At 37.6% G+C, this 21,302-nt stretch overlaps 1 protein-coding gene and 1 non-coding gene across 3 annotated transcripts in view; one reads left to right on the top strand and one right to left on the bottom strand.

The window, feature by feature from the left end:
• Positions 1–5,989, top strand: part of LOC145678332 (uncharacterized) — a 73,866-nt gene extending 67,877 nt beyond the window's left edge. For both annotated transcript variants that reach the window (XM_081748356.1, XM_081748355.1), the window contains one exon: positions 795–5,989. In XM_081748356.1, the coding sequence (XP_081604482.1) occupies positions 795–961 (167 nt within the window). In that variant the 3' untranslated portion in view covers positions 962–5,989. The remainder of the gene's footprint in view (positions 1–794) is intronic.
• TRNAR-CCG (transfer RNA arginine (anticodon CCG)) lies at positions 4,778–4,849 on the bottom strand. The gene has a single exon. It is a non-coding gene; the product is annotated as a tRNA-Arg (tRNA).
• Positions 5,990–21,302: the final 15,313 nt, after the last annotated feature.

Below are 21,302 nucleotides of genomic sequence, written 5' to 3'. Positions count from 1 at the left end.
GCTTCGGAGGTTGCAACTGTAAGATTAGAACATCATTGGCCCTCGTGTACTTATTTCTTGTGAGTGCGAGTACGTGAATTAGGAGTACTAAACTGTAAGTGGAAATCATTTGTTCTGCAGGCTGTATACAAAAATAATTTAATTCATTCAACGGTTTTAAATGATGCTTCTTGGTAATAATATTTACAGAGCTTTCACTGTTGAACTAAGTAAGATTTTTAAATATTGGACAACTTGACAGCCTCTGCATTCTTTAAAGTTGCTTTAATCAGGCTACTCAGAATATAATCGTGAAGTTCAGGGGTATATATATTGCTTAACTAGCATGTTCGTAACTCTAAAAGCTCTGCAGAAAAAATATTTGGGGAGCGGCCTCTGTTGTGGGGAGTGATCTGTGCTTTGAGGGTTGATCGTGCATGATTGTCTCTGCACCTGCTAATCATGTATATATATATATAACATTCTTACTCTTTCAGCTTTCGCAAATACAAATCACAGTGTTAACGAAAGTAACTTTAATGATCATCTAAAAACCAAAGTTTAGTGAAAATGTATTCGAAATGAACTATTCATATTATTTAATTTATAATTTTATGTATTTCGGACTCTCACGAGAGTGATGTATGATTTAAAACATTGTTCAGTTTTAAAATGTGAGTATATATTTCAGACATCATAACGGACCTTTTTCATTATTTGTAAGACTTGTGTTTGTGTTAAATAGTGATCGTTTTTGCTTACAAGTAACTTTATTCTTGATAAAAATATTGAATCATTTTATAATTATTTTTCAGGCCTTGTTAATTTGACGAATAGCAGGTCAGGAGAATACTACGGTGTTGCAGCTACATGGCCAAGCAAAATGAAGAGGAAATTGGGAGTTTACCTTCTGTACAAAGCAATGCTTATATTTCTAAGCGAAGGAGAAAGGCAACTTCGACCTGCTGATATAGGAATATAAGTGTTACATTTACACTGATATTATTACAGTGTGTGCCTTATCCCAGTGAAAGATTACATTGGACTGACTTTGTCTTATAAAATGCAGTTTTTCTGTGATAATATTATGTCTTTCATGTTTAGTGCATAATTTGCGAATTATTATTTATTCGCAATTTTGATAACAAAACTCTTAAAAGAGATTTTATTCTTTTTAATGATTTGAAACTTTGCAACAGAGATGGAAGGTGTAGCGTAGTTTTGAATTTTTTGTATCAACGAAGAGTAATCTCAACGTCGTACCTAGGAAGGAAATGTTAGCATTCGAGTCCTTCTCAATATACTACAGTATATATTTATAATATTTGAATTTCTAAAATCTTTAAATAGTTCTTACTATTTTTGCAGCACATTTTTGAAAAGGAGTTCCGAATACAGTCTATTTAGGTAGAATTTATACTGTGGAAATAAAGCTTTTCTTTTTAGATATATTTTAATTTTACTTTGTATATGCGTATTTTAAAATAATAAGTTGCTGTGAAATGCAGAATCATTTGATCAAAGCAAGACTAATGGTAAAAATAATTAAGACTCGATTCGGCAAGTAGTGTATACTTCCAAGGTAATTAGATGACAAATGTGGAATGTTGACCACTACGTTCTCTGATAGGTACTAATAAACAACAAAGGGATAATACCAGTATTAAACTTCTGTAATTACTGTTACGGTAGAACGTGCATTGAAATGAGTGTTTTCTGTTTTTATGTCTAATGTACCGGTAGCGTAACAATGTTTCACTAAAGGTACAGAATGGATAGTGCATTTCTTATTGGGTAACTATAAATATTAAATAAGAATATCTGTTTAGTGCGTTGGAAACTGTTACAGAATGTAAAGCTGACGGAAAGAGATATTCAAAGGTTAAAAGTTTTGTATAAGAAAATTTTATTTAGATCTTTAAAAATTAGTTCCTTCTGGAAAACGCTCTCTATTAGTCTTTAGATAACTTATCTTGATAGATAGAGTTTGAAAGAAAGGCTCCAAAAGGACAAAAATTATGTACGTTTGTTTCCTGAAATCCTACCGAGTGACAACGATGTAGAACTTCTTAAAAAGAGTGGATACTTAAAAAATGTATAGAATAGTGCAATCATCGAACATAAAATAAAAAAGTTTCTTCTTCATATGTAAATACATGCCTTGACTTGTGACTAATTTGTACTTTTTCACTTTTAGATGCTGGCGTTTTAGGCCGTTTTTTGGTGATAACACGTTATTGGTCATATACTAATAGCCAGATTTTCGGGTATATTATGTGAATAATAACTGTCTCAGAAATAAGAACAGTTAAAGTAAATGAAAAACCAAATAAATCTCCATAAAATTATTATTGTGTTTCATAACAGCTTTTCTTACGTTGATTTTATAAAGTAGGTTAATGAACTTTTAAAAAAAATCAGTTCATCTACTTAGGTTCATAACAAGCTCTTTTAATTGAAATCTTCACAGGTAAACTGACCCGATAAATATCAAAACTATACTCTCTTGGTCTTTTTCCCAAATAAAATTTTGATCGTATGTAGATAAAAGAGAATTAAATACAGTAGTGGTTTAGACTTCCGACATTCATCTATTTTTGAAGAAATAGTGGTTTAGACTTCCAAACTATGCTATGCATAAGTATAGGAAGTTTTATAGAATGACATTGTGCGCCCGTCTATCTGTCGCCAGGCATCAGAGCAAAAACTATAACAAACAGAGGAAGGATTTTTTTTATGTGGTTCCAAGGATAAGTTTCGCCTCCACCCTTATTCCTCTATTGAAACAAAAAATGGTAAATTTAACACTTCCGGTTTCAATATTTTAAGCCTATCTTCTGAAAGTAACCTTATTTTACAACGTAAAACATTATTATTATTATTATTATCTTTTTAATTTGGATGGTAGCACCTGTATTTGAATGGGATCGAGCTTCCTCGTGGCTAAGCGGTTAGGGTACGCGCCTCTTGCGGGAGCTCATGTATTTCGGATCCCACGTTAAGCTGTAGATCTACGTCTCATGTAACCTAGCTGCTGAAAGGGACGCTAAACTAAAATCAAGTCAAGTCATATTTAGTGTGAAGTATAATTTTATATCATTTTGGACTCTAATTTTTCATAAATGAAATAAAATATTAACTTACTTCATAATCATGAGTGGTGGATTTGACTGTTTATAAAAAAATAATGCAGTATACATTTCTAAAAATATTTTAGTAATATTTTGAAGAGTATAAATTTTGTTAGGCAGTTCGATTCAGACTTTTACTTAAGGAGATGAGTTTGAAAACTGGCCGGATCGAGTTTAACTAGACTCGGTAGATTCATGTCGATGTGACATACATCTGAACTGATTATACTAATATATATTTTGCGGCGGTTCCCTTTATTTAGAATAACAAAATGCTTTTCAACAGGCTTCTCTTTACATAAAATATTATGACGTATGCCTACTAGGTTATGAAAAAAAAAGGAAAAGAAAAAAGAACAAATTGCATTGCTGCTAAATGGGAGAACTGCTATTTTCTCTATCCATTAATTATTCCTGTCTGTTGTAATGGATAAGTGTATGCAGCTGTATAATACAAGAATGGGGATATGTTGAAAATCATTTGGGTTGTCGCAGAAGTTCTGATGTTTATGTTTTTTAAAGGTCATTTATTTATATAGAGAACAAAAATTAATCGTGATATTTACCCGTTTTTTTCGATAACTTTTGCCATCTTTCAGTGAGCTTCATAATTCCTTGTTAATAGAAGGACCTGCCTTTATTGGCGAAAAAACTGAAGAAGGTGCTGATTTAAACATCAGCTCAATTTAACTTTTCTGATGTCGCAAGGTCAGGCATGTATGGTGGGTATGGTAATATATCCCACCCAAGCTCCAATAATTTATGACGAGCGATCAAACTGGAGTGTAGTTTCGCACTGTCGTTATGAAACAAAACTCTTTTACGATTAACGAAGTTTGTACGTTTCTGGACGATGAATTAGTTCAAACTATCCAATTGCCGACAGTAAGTTTCGAATTAATGGTTTCGTCCCTTGGCAGGAGCTTGAAAGGGCTTAAAGATCGTGACACCTTTAAAATCCCACCACACTGAGAGCATAACATTTCTCTGATCGAAGTCTGCTTTCGATATCGTTTGGTCGTTTGAAGCGATTCATCACATCGTGACGAAACACCGTTTACACACCACATTTCTGTAAACAATCCATTTCTCATTACTCGCTTCGAAAAAGGGATTATTTTCCTCATGTTTAGTAAGCATGTTTATACGTGCCATCAAATGGATTTTGTTTTTCAGTTCATGAGGAATCCAAACATTGAGTTTGCTTATGTATCCCTGATTCTTCAGATGGTTTGAATGGTTGATATTCAATGTTTTTACAGTCTCTCGTGTCATGTAGTGTGGGTTTGACTCAATGTATGCCTTTATTTGGTTATCATCAACCTCGGTAGTCCTTGATTGAGGAGCTTCGTTGAGTTCCAAATTACCAGCGCGGAATTTTGTGAATAATCTTTGGCACTGAAGTTCTTGTAGAGCAATGTCACCGTAAACTTTAAGCATCTTTTCAAAAGCCTGATTCGCTTTCTTCACTAGACGGAAGTTAACAACATATGGCGAAAATACAATATGGAAATGAAATTAAATCTTTAAGTTTTACATCCCACGGTTATGCCGGTTAGGCTAAAGGAGGCGGTGATGATGAGAGAGAAGTGAAATGGTGGAATGAAGAAAGTGGGAGGAAACGGGAGAACCCACGAGCACGGTGTTTGTCCACCACAAAGTCCACACGGCGCGAGCTGGGATCGAACCAGGGACCCCACGCACCGGAGGTGAACGCTCTACCACTGAGCCACCGCGCCCCCAAAATACAATATGGTAGTTTGGTCTTACGTCTTCAACTTATAAAATCTGCAAAACTTATAATTTTTAACCCCTTAAGAATGAAGCTATAATTGTCAGCTGTCAAATTACATAACAGTAACATAGATGCGAATGGACCAGTCCTTCCAAAAATGAGTCACGACTTTTCCGCCAGCTAATATTTATTTTTTGTGGAACATCGTAGTTTCCAATTCCCCTTCCCATTTTTCTTCACATTTCAATGGTGTGGCACTGAAATCACAATGGAAATGTTATGATACGCTTGAGTATATTTTCAAGTAAGCTTATACAACGATTGTCATCAACCTCTCGTGATTCTTATGAAGATAATACAAAAGACGGATTGTTTGAATTAACTCATCACTTCTCTCTTAAGTCTCAAATGATAGTGGCCAGTGATGTTTTCGGTACATGTTTTCGTAGTTAATCTCATCAAATATCTTTTAATAATACATTTCCTCGTAAACTATGCAATATGTTTATGTCATCGTAGTTGGATAGCAAGCGTGAATTACGTTGACTTAATAAATTACTCTGTAATAGTCAAATTATGAAACATATCAGAAGTTGTTCTCACTTACCGACATACTGGCGTCTGACATCCCAACTTGTTCTATCATCTAACCCGGTTTCTAGACGCTAACAACGTACTATTGTAATAACACAGTTATTCGTTGAAGATAAGGCTACAAGTGCAAATCCACTTCAATAGTTTTATGACCAGGTTCAGCTGTCACCCATCCATGAGGAAGTGTGTGGAGTGATGTGTAAATTTTTAATTTTTTTTTATAATATAATATTCTTTGTTGGTCTGTGTATCTGTTCAGCAACTAGGCAATGTAAGAACAATGTAGTACAATGGAAAACTATTGTTGTTTGCTATATGTTATTGTGTTAGAATATATGTGTAACTCTTTGACAGGTTGAAAATATTATACAGTTGTTTTCCAAATTGTCGAATACTTTTAGGATAACAGTTTTATACCAAAACTTTTTTTTATTGATCTCATCTTTTAAATGTTATTTTTAAATATATATTTAATTACCTATGATAAATTGTATTAGTGTGTTGGCACTGCAAAATATGAGAGAGAAATAAATATATGATTTTATTTTCATTTTCTTGTTTCGTTTTTAAATATCTGTCTATCTATCTGTTATCTGTTTAGAACCTCATTACTTTTTTAATGGATTTAATATAATAGGGACATATGTACAGTAGCGACAATATGTATTTTGACAAACACATTTTCATGAGAATATAAACTTTATTAAACAAAATGCTTCACAATTGTAATGTGACTTGAGTAACAGCACTAAATATGCTATTATCACAAACTAAGGAACATTTTCTTCCATAACTGGTAAAATAACAGGCATTTGTACAAAACTGCTTGGTTGCGTAACCTCTTGCCTTAATTACTGCCGCACAGCGTGAAGGCATGGAGTCAACGAGAACAGCCAAGTGGCTCAGGGGCATTTTCCCCCATACTTCGATCAAATAGTGCAATAATTGATCCCGACTGGAAAATTTTCGTTGCCTCAGCCTTCGGTCTACTTCTTCCCGCATATACTTGATCGGATTTAGATCTGGGCTTTGGCTAGGCCACGTAATCATCCTCACTAACTGTTTTTCAAAAAGTTTCTGACTGAACAGAGGTCATTGTCCTGCTGAAAAGTCCAGTTGCGTCCATTTTATCTTTAGAATGGGGCAACATATGCATTTTCAGGATATCACAATATTGGAAACGATCCAAGCATCAACGGATCAACATCCGAAAGGGAGAAGCATCCCTACACATGACGTGTCCGCCGCTATGCTTAACAGTGTGCACTTGATACCGAACATCGTTTCTTGCATTGATTGGTCGTCGAACATACCGTATCTAATCTCATCGGAAGGAAATATATTGAACTTATTTCAGGCTTTCCAATGCTCCTATATTTCCTATTTTTCTTATATATTCGCGTCTCTTCCTATAAACTCCTATATCTTTGTGCCATTGCTATTTCCACTTGTGAAAATAAGGATTTTTAGCTTCATAGGACTAAGTTGTCATACTCAAAATCGCATGGACTTCGCCCCTATTTACGTGAAAAATTATTGTACGATGTTAAAACTTCTGGTAACTTCTTTAGTCTTGTTGTAGATGAAACAACAAACGCAGCAACTGATAAACAGTTTGATATTCACATTCGATATTTTTCTTCTTCAACCAATTGTATTGTCACTCATTACTTGGACAGTGCATTTTGGAGCACGGTACATCTTCAGATCTTTTTCAAGCTATTGCGAAAACTATTAACCTATCTAAACTGCCTCATGACAGGTTCCTCATGCTGGAAAGTGATGGATCTAATGTGAACGTGTCTCTTCGGCGAATGTTAAATGATTGGTGCCAAGATCAAGGAGTACCAAAGCTTCTGGATATTGGTTCTTGTACTTTGCACACAGTTTCTAATGCATTTCATGACGGAGTAAAATCATTGTCGTGCGATACTGAAGATTTTTGTGTGGGTGTATTTCAGTGGTTCAGAATGTCTGCGGCTCTTCTCCAGTCAGTATTGGATTTAGAAAGCCATTTCTTTCTGTGTCATGTTCCGAGCCGATGCTTAACTTTATCTCCTGTGTGCAAACGCATTGCGGAACAACTTCCAGGGCTACGTAAGTATTTTCTGGAAAATCTGCCAGCACAGATAAAGCATGTTATGAAAATAATAGTTACAGAAGGATTAAACAATTTCTGAGAGACGTGTACTTGCAAACACTGATTTTCTGATGCAGACCCTTTTTAAACTTTCCTTATGGTCGTTGCTTAGTACTGGTGAGCTACGTACGAAAACACTATGAAACTCATATAAAATTTTGTAACGAGATAACTACCCATTTAAATATATTTAGAGTAGAATGTATGTTCATATAACAATAGATGTAATTGCCATGTGATTTTTTTTATTTCTAGCTATTGAATAATTGAAATGTTCCTTTTTCACAGCTTCACACACAAACATCAAAATAAGAGAAAAAGCGCATATCGACCTGTGGAGAAAAGTACATAGTTTCAGAACAAGGACTGTTCAAAATCGCAAAGAAGCCAAATTTCAAGAGGACCTAGTTTGAATTCGAGAAACTATGGATGGTGGTCCTTATCACCATAAAGGAAGCCACGCATACGCAATCCAAAAATGTATATTTCATTAATGTTCAATGGGTGTACAGAGTATTCTCTGCAGGGTGAAATTCCAAACATGCCATCAACTGAATTTTGAGATATGCTCTGACTTTATGATTGGTCCAAAGTAGACAAACAATAAGCCATAACAGCAATGAACACAGAATCCTTTGGCGGGATGTCGGAAGTGTTAAGGACCATCAGCAGCACGGTCTCTCGTACTCGGGAAAACACATGCTGCGATGTTTTATTTCACGCTTATTAGGGAAGAAAACGTTAGATATAACGTGATGAAATACACGTTACTCCGAACACAAAAATACATGGAGTCGTCGCTTCCTAACACTTCCGACTTCTCTCCGAAGCATTGGGTGTCCATTGTTGTTCAATCTTACCTCCTGCCTACTTTGGACCCTCCTTGAAATCAGAATATATCTGAAGACTCTATTGAGAGCATATCTGAGAATTACATCTTGTGGGGAATACCCTGTACACCTATTGAAAATGGATGAAATATGAACTTTTGGATTGAGTATGCGTGACTTCCTTTACGCTGATAAGGACCACCATCCACAGCTTCTGGAATTGGAACTAGGGCATCTGAAAATTTTGCTTTTTCGCGATTTTGGACAACCATAACTCTGAAACTATGCACTTTTCGCCATAGGTCCATATGAACTTTTTCTGTTATTTTGATGTGAGGAATCACCTTCTACAGTTTGTCGGTATATTTCATTAACACCCTGTATATATGTATATTCATTAGCATTGGAAAGCCTGTTATTTTCATTGCTCCATGACACACGCGACCACTGTTCAGCTATCCAGTCTTTATGCACTTTGGCAAACTCAAGTCGGGCTTCCCTATTCTTTGCAGATATTAATGGCTTTGTGCTTGGGCGTCAGCCATGAAGATTCGACTATCTAAGGATCAGTTTAACGGCATTGTTTTAGATGTCGACGTTGTGAAGTTCACGCACTGTGCTGTTGATATCAATAGCAGTCCTTTTCAGGTCGGTCTTTGACATGTTCCGTATGAGATTTTTGGTCCGGAGCGTGATTTTACTGGGTCTATCAGTACTTTGTTATCTGTAGTCCCTGTTGACCGTTGTTTGTTATTCCAATTATCTACAATTTGTCTGGATAGACCAAACTCCTTAGTAACTTGTGGCTGAAACTTGCCATACTGTAAGAACCGATCACCACTTTTTCAACTCTCCCGGGTACTTCTTGACATTGCAATCTAAGTCAAAACAAAACAACTTCATGTAAACGAATAGCATTCGATGTAAACCATAAATGCTGATGTGAGTGATATTTTTCCCGGCGATATACTACAGTGTCAAAATACTTTTTGACCAACTGAAGTAATGATTTTAGTTTTGTACTCACCATTGTTTACCGATTCCTGACACACACGTTTATACAGACGTCTGCCACTGCATACAGAACAAAGCTGGCTGGCTGAGCAGCATATTTTTTTCACTCTCGACCCTAGCCATAGGAACTAAATACATGTTTCTGATTGGTTGCACGGGGTCAAAGTGGAACAAAACGAGCCCTCCTGGGCTTCAAACCCGTTCCTACTACTACTACTACTACTGCTTCTCCTGCTCCTCCTCCTACTACTACTTATACAAGGTGATCACAGAAACAGTCCCAGGTTTCAAATTAGTGTAAATTTAATATGCGAAGGAATATTTTGCTGAAATTTTGAACAGTGATACATAAACTCAAAAAGTTTTTGTAGCAATAATTGAAATCACAAAACTCGATGTGCGCGCCACCTGTAACGCGGGAAATATCGAGGCGGTAATCTAGCTCCAACCACACGTTGTGAAGCATATCCGGTGTGATGGAGTTGACAGCATCACTGATGCGTTCTTGAAGATCGTTCAGCGTTGCGGGTAGTGGAGGTGCATGCACTTTGTCCTTCACAAATCCCCACAGAAAGAAGTCACAAACAGTGAGGTCAGGTGATCTTGGAGGCCACTTGCAAAGAACTTGATCATTGACTCCAGAGCGCCCTATCCATCGGTTTGGGAGGTTCTCGTTTAGAAACCTGCGTACAGCACGATGCCAGTGTGGCGGCGCTCCATCTTGTTGTAGAACGAAGTCGTATATCTCTGCATTACTAAGTTGCGGAATCAACCAGTTACGTAGCAATGCTAAGTAACTTTCACCTGTAATTGTTTGTTCCTGAAAGAAGAACGGACCGTGCACCCGACGCTCTGATACTGCACAAAAAACATTGATTTTCGGTGAGTCACGTTCCACATTTACAGTTGCATGAGGATTCTGGGTTCGCCTTATCCTTACATTGTGTCTATTCACCTTTCCACTTAATTGAAATGTCGCCTCATCGCTGAAAATGATCTTCATCAGAACGTTTTCGTCGTCCATGAACTTTTGCATAGTCACACAGAACTCACGGCGCTTTACCTTGTCTTGTGGGTATAACTTCTGAACCAACTGCAGTCGGTACGGGTAACACCGCAAACGCTTGCGTAAGATCTTGCTTACTGTTGTTTGTGGCATCTGCAACTCTCTGCTTGCTTTACGTGTAGACTTCTGTGGGCTGTGTACGAAGGCTGCTCTTACGCGCTCCACAGTTTCCTCGGAGACTGGACGTCGCCCTGAATGTCCTTTTCTTTGATCACAAATGCACCCCGTCTCAATAAACGTTCTATGTCACTTCACAATGAAATTGTCGTTTGAAATCACGCTGCACTCTCACAAAACTGCTTGTTTTTGCAAATTGTAAAACGCACCAGTTTCGTTGCTGTGGGGTGAATGCCATTTTCGACGTTACTGCCCTCTAGCTGCCCTGGTCAGAACTAGGATTCTGAAAAGATAGATGGGAAAATACTTTGAGTTTACTGAGCTCTGTACAAAATTTCATGTAAATATTCAGTTAAATGTTAATTATATGGCACTTTAAAATCAGGTACTGTTTCTGTGCTCACCCTGTACTATGGATTCGTAAAGCAAAACTGCAGGCGTATCGTAAGTAAGTCACTTTTTGAGTATTATTTTTATCTTATATTAATAAAAAAAAGTGTTATGAAATTTTTTAAAAAAAATATATATAAAACCTTCCCTTGGGCCGGGTTTGAACCTACGCCAAAAGCGATTATGATTACTAGCCTGTTGTGCTAGCACGCTCGGATACGAGAACCAACAATAGCCACCCTTTGATTTCTGTTATATGTATGCTACGTGTCGAGAAACGGATAACATCAACCAATTAACACAGCGTATTTAGTTCCTATGGCTAGGGTCGAGAGTGATTAAAAATATGTGGCTGAGCAGGGAAACGCACCTAGGGCTTCCTAGGGGCGAAAATGCGTTTCTCAAAATACTTATTGTCGCTACTGTATCTTGTAAGGTTGTGAGGACTCATAATATGAACAAATAATATAACATCCTAATTTGAGCAGAACATAACTCCAAGTGGTCTTGATTTATTCTATATAAATCTCTTAATGCGCCACCCTTACAATTCACCATCATTGCGCTTTCCATACAAACTAGATACCCTATAAATCCAATTCTCCTGTTTTAACAGTATCGCGTACGTTTGCACACAAAGTATTTTATAATTTCAATGAAGAAAAATATTAGTTATTCGATCAACATTATTAGGATTTAGTGGTGCTATGTATTGCTTACTTTTTTTTTTTTTAATTCACAACATCGGAAATTTGTTAGTTAGTATATCATACGAAGTTCACAGTTCCTTGGGAATTTTAGAAATCATGTGTACTTGAATCAACATCTCAACTTAAAACTTGAGGGTGCAAGCTTTTGTGCCTGTCACTGGATGCATGTAATACTGTGTTTATTAGCTAGATGTAATCGTTCGCAATTTTGAACACTATACAAACATCAATGACTTCCCGTGAAATCAATGGATTATCAACATCTTACAAGTTTCTGCGAATGTCTCACTAGTTTGAACATGTGACATGGATCAACGTACACAATATTTTCTCCAAGTAGCAGATGAGGAAAAAAAATCTTAAAAGTATAAATTTTCGGCCTAGATTTCTTGTCATGAAAATATTTTGTCTTCCAAACAAATATCTTTACTCTTGTATGCAGTGGCGTATTTAGGGGTGGCTATCGGGCTCAATTGCCCCCAAAATAATTTCATTATTATTTTTTCGCGTTATACTTACAACACAAATGGTTTTTACTGGTTCTCAAGCCCCCGAATCAAGATCCTAAATACGCCACTGCTTGTATGATACCTTGTTTACTATTTGTCCTCTGTAATGTGAACAAGATGAACTGGGTATTAATAACCGGATGAATCAAACAATAACCACACGGAATGCGGTGAAACTATCATGAAAACGAAATCATCTTTAGTAGACATCAATGTTACTTTTATTTCCCTAACCCAAAATCAACTGCCATATAGTACCTTTCTCCACCGAATCCTAAATCAGAAAATGTAGCTATAAGTTTCCGCATGGCTGTGTGAATAGCGGAACATGCATTTGGTGTGGGAGACCCGGGTTAGATTCCGGCAGGAGTTCGTAGTAGGATCTCACGTTATACTGTAGGTCCCATATAGCCTCGTTGCTGTATAGGAAGCTAAGTTCAAATCCAATCCGAAATGGCTTTTTCATGGAATCGATTATAATAATCATGTAAATTGTATCTCATTCTGAGAGAAATTCGTTTTTAACAAGTTATTAAAATAGTTAGTAACTTATTAATTAGCACTTCGTTTTTAATAATTATTTCCATGTAATAACTAGTATAAGACCTACATAATATGTAATACTTTTTTAAAAAAGATAAAATAAAAGTATATTACAGTAATGACTCAAATAGCCTATTTTGATATTCAACTAGCCCCATGTTTTTTTTTTTTTTTTTTTTTTTTTTAAGATTTCATTAAATTCGTTGTACAAAAGCAGAGGAGTGATTCCTGGGAGTAGAACAAAGAAAAAAGTTCTAATAAACATATGGCGAAAACCGCGTCGTTTACGTGTTATAGGCTGCCGAAAGCGTGAGAAAACAAACTTTAGAGTTAAATATTGCTCAAACTACTGAGCGTAGACGTGATGTGGCATGGTATCATCAAAGAATTCTAACCTGCTCTATCCAAATTTGCAGTTTTCAGATTTGTGCAATGGCGGCGCAAGGGATTCCCCAAAGGACGTTAGGGATTTCCGGGCACTTTATGACGTAAATTGAGTGGATAAGAGCATGTAAAGGACGTCTCACTGTCTGCAAATAATACTAGGTGGCAGGTCAGTACTCATACAAGCAGCTTAAAAGATGGCAGATGAGATAATAATCACTGTGCGTGGTTGCATACCTCCTCAAAAAAGTACTAGTAAAGACGTTGTATAAGAATTTACTGGAAGCGTCACATCGCTACAATGTAAAAATATGTACAACACAAGCCGATAGGTAAAAGAAAATAAATTCTGATTGCCGATCTGTCATATTAATGACATCATATCGCTTTTAATGCTCTCTTACTACTGCTACTGTCGTTTAGTTTATTTGTGTTTTGTAATGTACATAGTTGTCTGTCATTCTCTGCAGCATCTTTCTGATCTCCTTCGGGGCTAAGCTTTTAGCGTACGCACCTTTGGCGTGGGAGACCCGGGTTCGATTCCCGGCGGGAGATCGTATAGTACGGATTCCACGTTAATCAGTAGGTCCCGTCCCATGTAGCCTTGCTGCTGAAAGGGACGTTAAACTGAAAATCAACTCAACTCTTCAGTAACTTTGCAAAAAACTACGGTAACTTGATATTTGTTTGGTTCTTTTGCTATCCTCTTTCATTTCTTTGTTGCATTGTGCGTGCACTGGAGTCATTGCACGTGAGTGAATGAGCTGGCTTGTTCGTTGCTTGCGGAAGAATGGGATCGACACTATGGGCAGTTAAATGAATCCTCCTTTCAGGTGTGCATACGGTGTGCATGCTCAACGCCTGTGATTACAGAGGAGATGGAGCAGTACACACGTGAGGAATTAGCAGACATTCATCTAACATAGGGGAAATCGGGGTGGTAATGGCCGTCTGGCACAAGGCTGCTCAGACAACAGCTTCCTAATCGTAGAATTCCACACCACGCAACTTTCTCCAGTGTAGAAAACTACGAGAAACAGGATTGCTGGAAGCACACAGGCCCAATACTGGCGAAACAGAACCGTACGTACTGTGGCTTTTGAGGAGGACATTCTTGCTCGAGTTCAGAGAAACCCTTCCACCAGCACACGGGTAGTAGCTGCTGAAGTTAACACCCATCATCATCAGGTATGGAACTTGCTTCACGAAAATCATATGTACTCTTTCTACATCCAAAAGGTGCATGCATTACACCATGCTGATTATCAACGTTGGCGGGAGTTCGTTCAGTGGCTACGCGAAATGCATGCTATTAAACCCCGCTTCATGTCTTATGTTCTCTTCACAGATGAAGCTACGTTTTCCTGTGATGGATTGTTCAATACTCACAACCAACATTTGTGGTCTGAGGCAAGCCCACACGGAATATCAACTCGTACCCATCAGAAACGGTGTTCTGTGAATGTGTGGGCAGGAATCGTTGATAATTATTACATCGGACCGTACCTACTACCACAACGCTTAACCCGGAGAAGTATCGCATATTTTTGGAAGAGGTTATGTCTGAACTATTAGAGACTGTGCCACTTGCTGTTAGTCGAAACATGTGGTTTATACACGACGGTGCTCCAGTACATTTCGCTGCGGGGGTGCGAAATTTTCTCAACGCCTCCTTTCGGAACAAACGAATCGGCAGAGAAGGAACGGTATCTTGGCCACCTCGCTCACCAAACATTAACACCTTAGATTTCTTTCTCTGGGGCCATATGAAACAATTAGTCTATGCAACGCCTTTACAATCACAGAGGAGGATTTAGTTGCTCGATTTGTTGCTGCTGTTTGGAGCATTAGGAAAACACCAGTAATGTTTCAACGCGTCCACCGGTCCCTTCGCCGCCGCTGTAATCTCTGCATTGAAGTGGCGGTTCGAAATTTTGAACACCTTTCGTAGTGACAGTTGTGACAACATCCTCTTTTCATTTTAGCAAAGACTCTCCTCTGTACCTTACTCCCTATAACTCTTTCAAAATTTGTATCGCAATTTGCTACACAAAATGTAAATTGTAAAGAAAACGCTAAGTATATATATATATATATATATATATATATATATATATATATATATATATATATATATATATATATATATATATATATATATATATATATATATATATATATATATATATATATATAGGTAGTAACAAAAAGGTACGGAAAAATTTCAGGAGTGAATTCCTTATGGGTAGACAAGCAAACAAAGTTCATATGACCACATATCGGGAAATGCCAATTTTTATGAGTGAACCCCTTAAGGGGGGAAAATGCCATCCCCAAAATCCTGATGAAAAAAAAAACACAGACACTTTACCCTCCGTCGTGGTAGCATCCCACATGTTTAAAATGCATATCGGCGGAAAGCTTCGTCCTTCAGAAGGACATTGATATCAAAATTATCTTCCTAGCTAAATTAGGGACTGAGTTATTGAGATTTAAATTGAGTCACATTGAGGTGGCGACCAGAATGTGACTATTTCACACTGTCAGGCGGCTTAATGGTCGTAACTCTGTAACGATGCATTTCCTGACATATGGTCATATGAACTTTTTGCTTGTCTGCCCATAAGGAATCCACACCTAAAATTTTACCGTACCTTTTTGCAGTCTTGGGAAGTAACGTAACGCAAGTAACGCGTTACTTTTTAAGTAACGTTTCCTAGTAACGCGTTACATTTGTTCCAAAGTAACTGTAACGGTAACGCGTTACAAATTTTTAAGTACGTACCTAGTTTGCGTTACATTTCGGATGAGTAACTACAATATATGTATATTATGTATTCTTCGGAAACAAATGAAGGGTAAGGGGGAAAAAACAAGGAATGTCTATGTATGTGCTTTTTCGGATTCTTTGTCCTATCTGCTGGTGACCCTTGGTACTATTTGACTGTATATGCCATGCATACGTAGATGTAAAAATGTCCATGTAAAAAGGGGCAACGGATGTAACTAACCCTATTCTTCTTACGCCTTTTTCAATATTAAATCGCAGTTTTCTCGAAAATGCAGTTTTGTGACATTATGTTTCTTTCCTGTAAGTGAATTTCTTGGAATGGAGCAATGGAGCATGAATGATGTCAGTGACCAACAGTCAGTCACCGGCACTCAAAGAAACAGATAAGATCATAGTACCACTTGCATAAGAACTTGCCCTCTTCGCATATATGTCGACTCCCCCTTTTTAGCTTCTTTGCCTTCAGTTGTAGTTCTTTCGGAGCTCCTCTGTTCATCCTAAATGTACCACATACGTATGTATCTCTCTGCAGAAGTACCTCACTCAGATCTACGCTGTTGTAGAAATTGTCCTGATATAGATGGTAACTTTTGTCTAACAACTGCGATCCTAAGAGATCAAGTACAAGTTCTTTTATGGGTCTTGATTTTCCTACGTCAACTCTGTGGAGGGTTGACATTGAATTTGCGTGTGATAATTAATTTTTATATGTCTTTTCTACTATTCTCTGTATAGTAATTAAAACTACACCAGGGGTGCCCACAAAGGGGAGCTATGACGCAAACTGCGTCATTGAAATATTTGAGGGGGGTAAAAATCTATATAAATGTTTGAGGGGGTGCAAAAATTAATCGAAAAGATTTTTTTCATGGAAGAACATCTACGGATAGACAATTGAGGGGGGTGCGTCATGGACATGAGGGGGGGTGGGCACCACTGACTACACACATAATTTGCTTCAGAGCTCCTTCGTGGCTAAGCGGTTAGCGTACGCGCCTTTGGCGTGGTAGACGCGGGGTCGATTCCCGGCGGCAGCTCATGTGGTTCGGATTCCACGTTAATCAGTATCTCATTTAGCATCGCCGCTGAAAGGGACGTTAAACTTAAAAGCAACTCAAGGATTTGTTTAGTTTTGGATATATGACGTAAAGTAATCCTGAAAGCAAAATCAGTTTCTATAGCAAATTCGTGTTTTAATTAAATTCTCAAACACAGGTTATCACCACTCACACTTCCAGGGGGTGAATTAACCTTGAGCGAGGGTTCACCCCTTGACCCCGTCCGGCAACGGGTCTGATACTCCTCAGAAATATAAATCCGGAACAACCTGGAACCTCCTGAACTTCCTATAGTCTTCACGACTACCGAGGTCAGTAATAATAATAATAATAATAATAATAATAATAATAATAATAATAATAATAATAATAATAATAATAATAATAATAATAATCAGTAGTAGTAGTAATAGTATCATTGATAATAATTATAGACCTATTGTTTATGTAGGACACTCTAAGAGAGTATTTGAAACTACACATAGGATATGGCTCGATTTGGCTCGTTTCGACTCGACTCGACTCAAATTCGAGTCGAGTTGGAGGAAATTTTTCGAGCCGAGTTCTCGAGTCGAGCTCAAAGATGTCTGTTTGGAGTCGAGTCGAGTTTCAATGAAAACTCGCTCGAACTCGCTCGTGCCCATCCCTAATCAACAATATGTGGTACGCTGTGAACTCTTTGCCATGAAGATGAAGTTTGGCATTTGTGTGCGCAAACTACTTTCGGAATCATTGTCAGTCATATTTTCATCATTTTCACACACAATTTCCTCCTTCCATGCATCATCATCACTACTGTCTACCAGTTCTGGTATCATCGATTCGTCGCCACTGTCATCATCTACACAAAGTTCATTTATTACTTCTGAAAGTTTATCAACTGGAATCACCTCTTTCTTGCGTCGAGCAGCCATTACAAATCAACTGATTACATTACTTCAACAATGAATCAGTCTGCCTACACACACACAAAGCAAGACACTTAACGCTTACACATAAGTAACAAATTTACGAAGTGTATTATGTACGCACCAAGAATGTTATAAATAGAGGATCTGTCCATATGTATCTTCATCCTATTAAATCAATGAAGCCAAAAAAGAACCGAGCTGCGGCACGTCTGATTGGCTGCTCTCGTTTCTGCCATTGTCTGATTGGATACTTTCGTTTCCGCCATGATTGTTGGATCAAAACATTGCGATTCTATTGGGCGGAGTGGGCACAGTAGGAGTGGCGAAACTGTGACGTATGACTTCATGATTTTGTGGTAAGGGCAGATCCTCTATTTTATAAGATCCTTGGTGCGCACAACCGACGTCTGCTGTTTTGCAATGTTGCCAGGCCCAACTAAATTTACACACTCTCAAAGCGTGAAAACACGCTGACGCCAGGGAAAGGTTGGAATGTCCCCGGCGTGTTAACGTGCCGACGCGAGGGATAGTGTTAAACATATACAGTGGCGAAGCGTAATCCCACAAGTAGGGTAGGCCCGATAAACTAATGTTCCCATTTAGGTCCACCACAAAGATTTGAAGTGCAGTTCATATTTTCGTCTGTATGGGATTTGCAGGGGGATGAGGGAAATTGCCTCTTCACGTGCTGTTTTCATTTCCTGCACATTTGAAAATGGAGGGAGAGGAAAAGAAAGTATTCTTACTGTTAGCAGGCAAATTTCTTGGATACGCGTTTGTTACTTGCATCTCCCAGTTTAGAGTAAGTACAATACTGCATTTAATTAATGCATCACATGATAATGACTTTACTGGAAATACTAATGCTCAGAAGAAACTTCATTTGAATCCACGCAAGGTGCCTTCCATTTCAATTCAGGCAGAGCATGTACCATCACCATCTCAGATATTGTTGAAACTTTTTTTATAGCAACTAGACATGTTTTTAAGAGACCCATATTTTTTTGTTTTGTCGAAAAAAATTTTCCCGCCAAGTAATGGGCCATCAAAGACGGGGAGTACAATTTATGAATTGTAGAAGACATGGAAAATGGTCAATTTCGGAGCCTCACCATTCGGCTATGGAGACAGATAGAGTTAAAATTCTTGTTGCGGTATGTACATAGGGATATAAATAAACTATATTTTATTATAGTTTGGTTTGCGCATGCGTATCTTTTTGTACATAAATTAACAAATGAACGTCAATTTATCTGAAAAGTCGAAGTTTGCGAATTTTTTTCGAGCACTTCCGGTTCGAATTTTAAAATTCTGTTTTCACGGTTGGTAAGACCTAGTTACCCGCTTTCCGAAAAAAATTTGTATCGCTTCTGGGGTCAACCGTTTTGTCGCAAAAAATTCGAGAAATTGTAAAATTTTCAAAAATCGCCATTTTTGGGCGCCATTTTCTCGAAAACACCATTTTTTAAAATTCTGAAATTTTGTCAGATGGTTCAACTTTACCTGAATAATAAACACACCAAATATCATTCTCGACCAATGCTTCATGGATTAACTGCAGCCTTTTAAAGTTAGCGAAGTTTCGCTAATTTTGATGTCACAGTTAGCAACACTGGGAACAATAAAAGTGCAATGATTTGGTGATGTTTGTGGTTCATATTCATTAAATGAAGAATAAATGGTTTTCTTGGCTGTTTTTTTATTATTTTGAACAAAGAGGCTCTCTGAAATAGTAAAATGAGCCCCCCCTACTCCGTTTTCTTAAACTGAAGTAATCTGAGGTGGAAATTACGATTACGGAACACACAAATTTTAAGTTTACTTGAAATGGCCATCCAATGAATTCTGATGATCTATAAAAGGCCTAAACTCTTACCTCAGTATGATTTGGAATGCTCCAGACAAAGTCTTAATTAAGTGCGATGTCATTACAGTGATCGAAAAATGACAAAAATTTTTAAAAAAAAATCGAAACGTTTTCTTACGCGTTCCAAAGAAATTTACTGAATTTTTAAACAGAACAATCCCAGCATAAAAATGGGTCACTTGTAATTTTATAGTATTCGACTAAAGTGTGTTAGTCCGCAACCTGAGAGGGAAGTGTGTGTGTCTGTGTGTGTGTGTGTATTGCGCAAATTTTAAGTTAGCTGCTACTGCGTTGCTACAAATCAAAGGTGCAACCTTATTGAAGCTGTTATGAGTGACCTATTTCCTTTAGTAGTATGATCCGTAGAAAATGACAGCTGTCTTCTTCAAGAATGTGGTGAATGTCCTGGAGTGGAAGAAATAAGTGTGGTGTCTTTAATTATTGATCCTGATGAAAATGAAAGTGGTTACGTATGCCATATGGGAGAATAATGATCTCGTTAAAAAAAAAAAAAAAAAAAAACTGTGCCACTTTCTGTTTTCGTATCGTACATTGCCGGTTTAACTGTAAGAATTGTAATTCATGACTACATCAAGAAAATCCAAAGAGAATCAATTGCTACTGAAAACCGTATAAAATTTCAAGATACAAATTCTATTTTACTTCATGTGGACTTCGTTGAAAACTGGACTGTTATTCTGCAAAGTGAAATTCAGAGTTATCACCGAAATATGAAACAATTGACAGTTTTGTTGTAATAAACAACGATAAAACACACGATTCGGCTCATGTACTCATAGTCATAGACAAGATTCTAAACATACTCGAAGAAAAGCGAAAATATATTTTATAGAAAAAGGTTTGAATACGTGAAAATAAGTGTCTACAATTTCCCAAACCGTGTCAGTGATTTCTGATGGTGCTGCATGCCACTTTAAAAATCGCTTTCAGATGTTCGAGATGCAGACAGGTCCGATAAAGCAGTGTTTTTGCAGTGAAACCGGCCATGCAAGGAAGGGTCTCTGCGACGGTAGTGGGGAAGGGGCAAAGAATGTGGCAACGCGCCATAGCCTTAGGCTAAAACAGATACACAGTATTAAAACCGCAGAAGAAAAAAATGGAATGAAATCCTTAAGTTTTACGTTCCACGGTTAGGCTAAAGGAGACGGTGATTATGAGAAATGAATGAAATGGTGGAATGCAGAACGGCACGAGCTGGAATTGAACCAGGGACCCCAAGCACCGGAAGTGAATGCTCTACCACTGAGCCACCGCGTCCCCACTAAAACCGCAGGAGAATTCGTGAGTATAGTGCAAGCCCAAACTCCGGGTATTACTCTCGTTTTGTTACCTGGAACTGAATTCGATGACTTCCGGAAGAAAAAAGGGAAAGTATGCGACCGGTAACTGGTATTCAACGAAGTTATCTTTGGCTTTCGGAAAATTGCGAAGTTTTTATGGCAGTAACGGGTCACAATGAACTAACTTCATACTTCCCCCAAAATCGAACTTTTGCAATTCAAAGTGTAGATT

Source organism: Thermobia domestica, chromosome 2 (assembly GCF_964235325.1).
Source record: "Thermobia domestica chromosome 2, izTheDome1.hap1.1, whole genome shotgun sequence".
Lineage (NCBI taxonomy): Eukaryota > Metazoa > Arthropoda > Insecta > Zygentoma > Lepismatidae > Thermobia > Thermobia domestica.
This window is presented reverse-complemented; position numbering and strand designations above follow the sequence as displayed.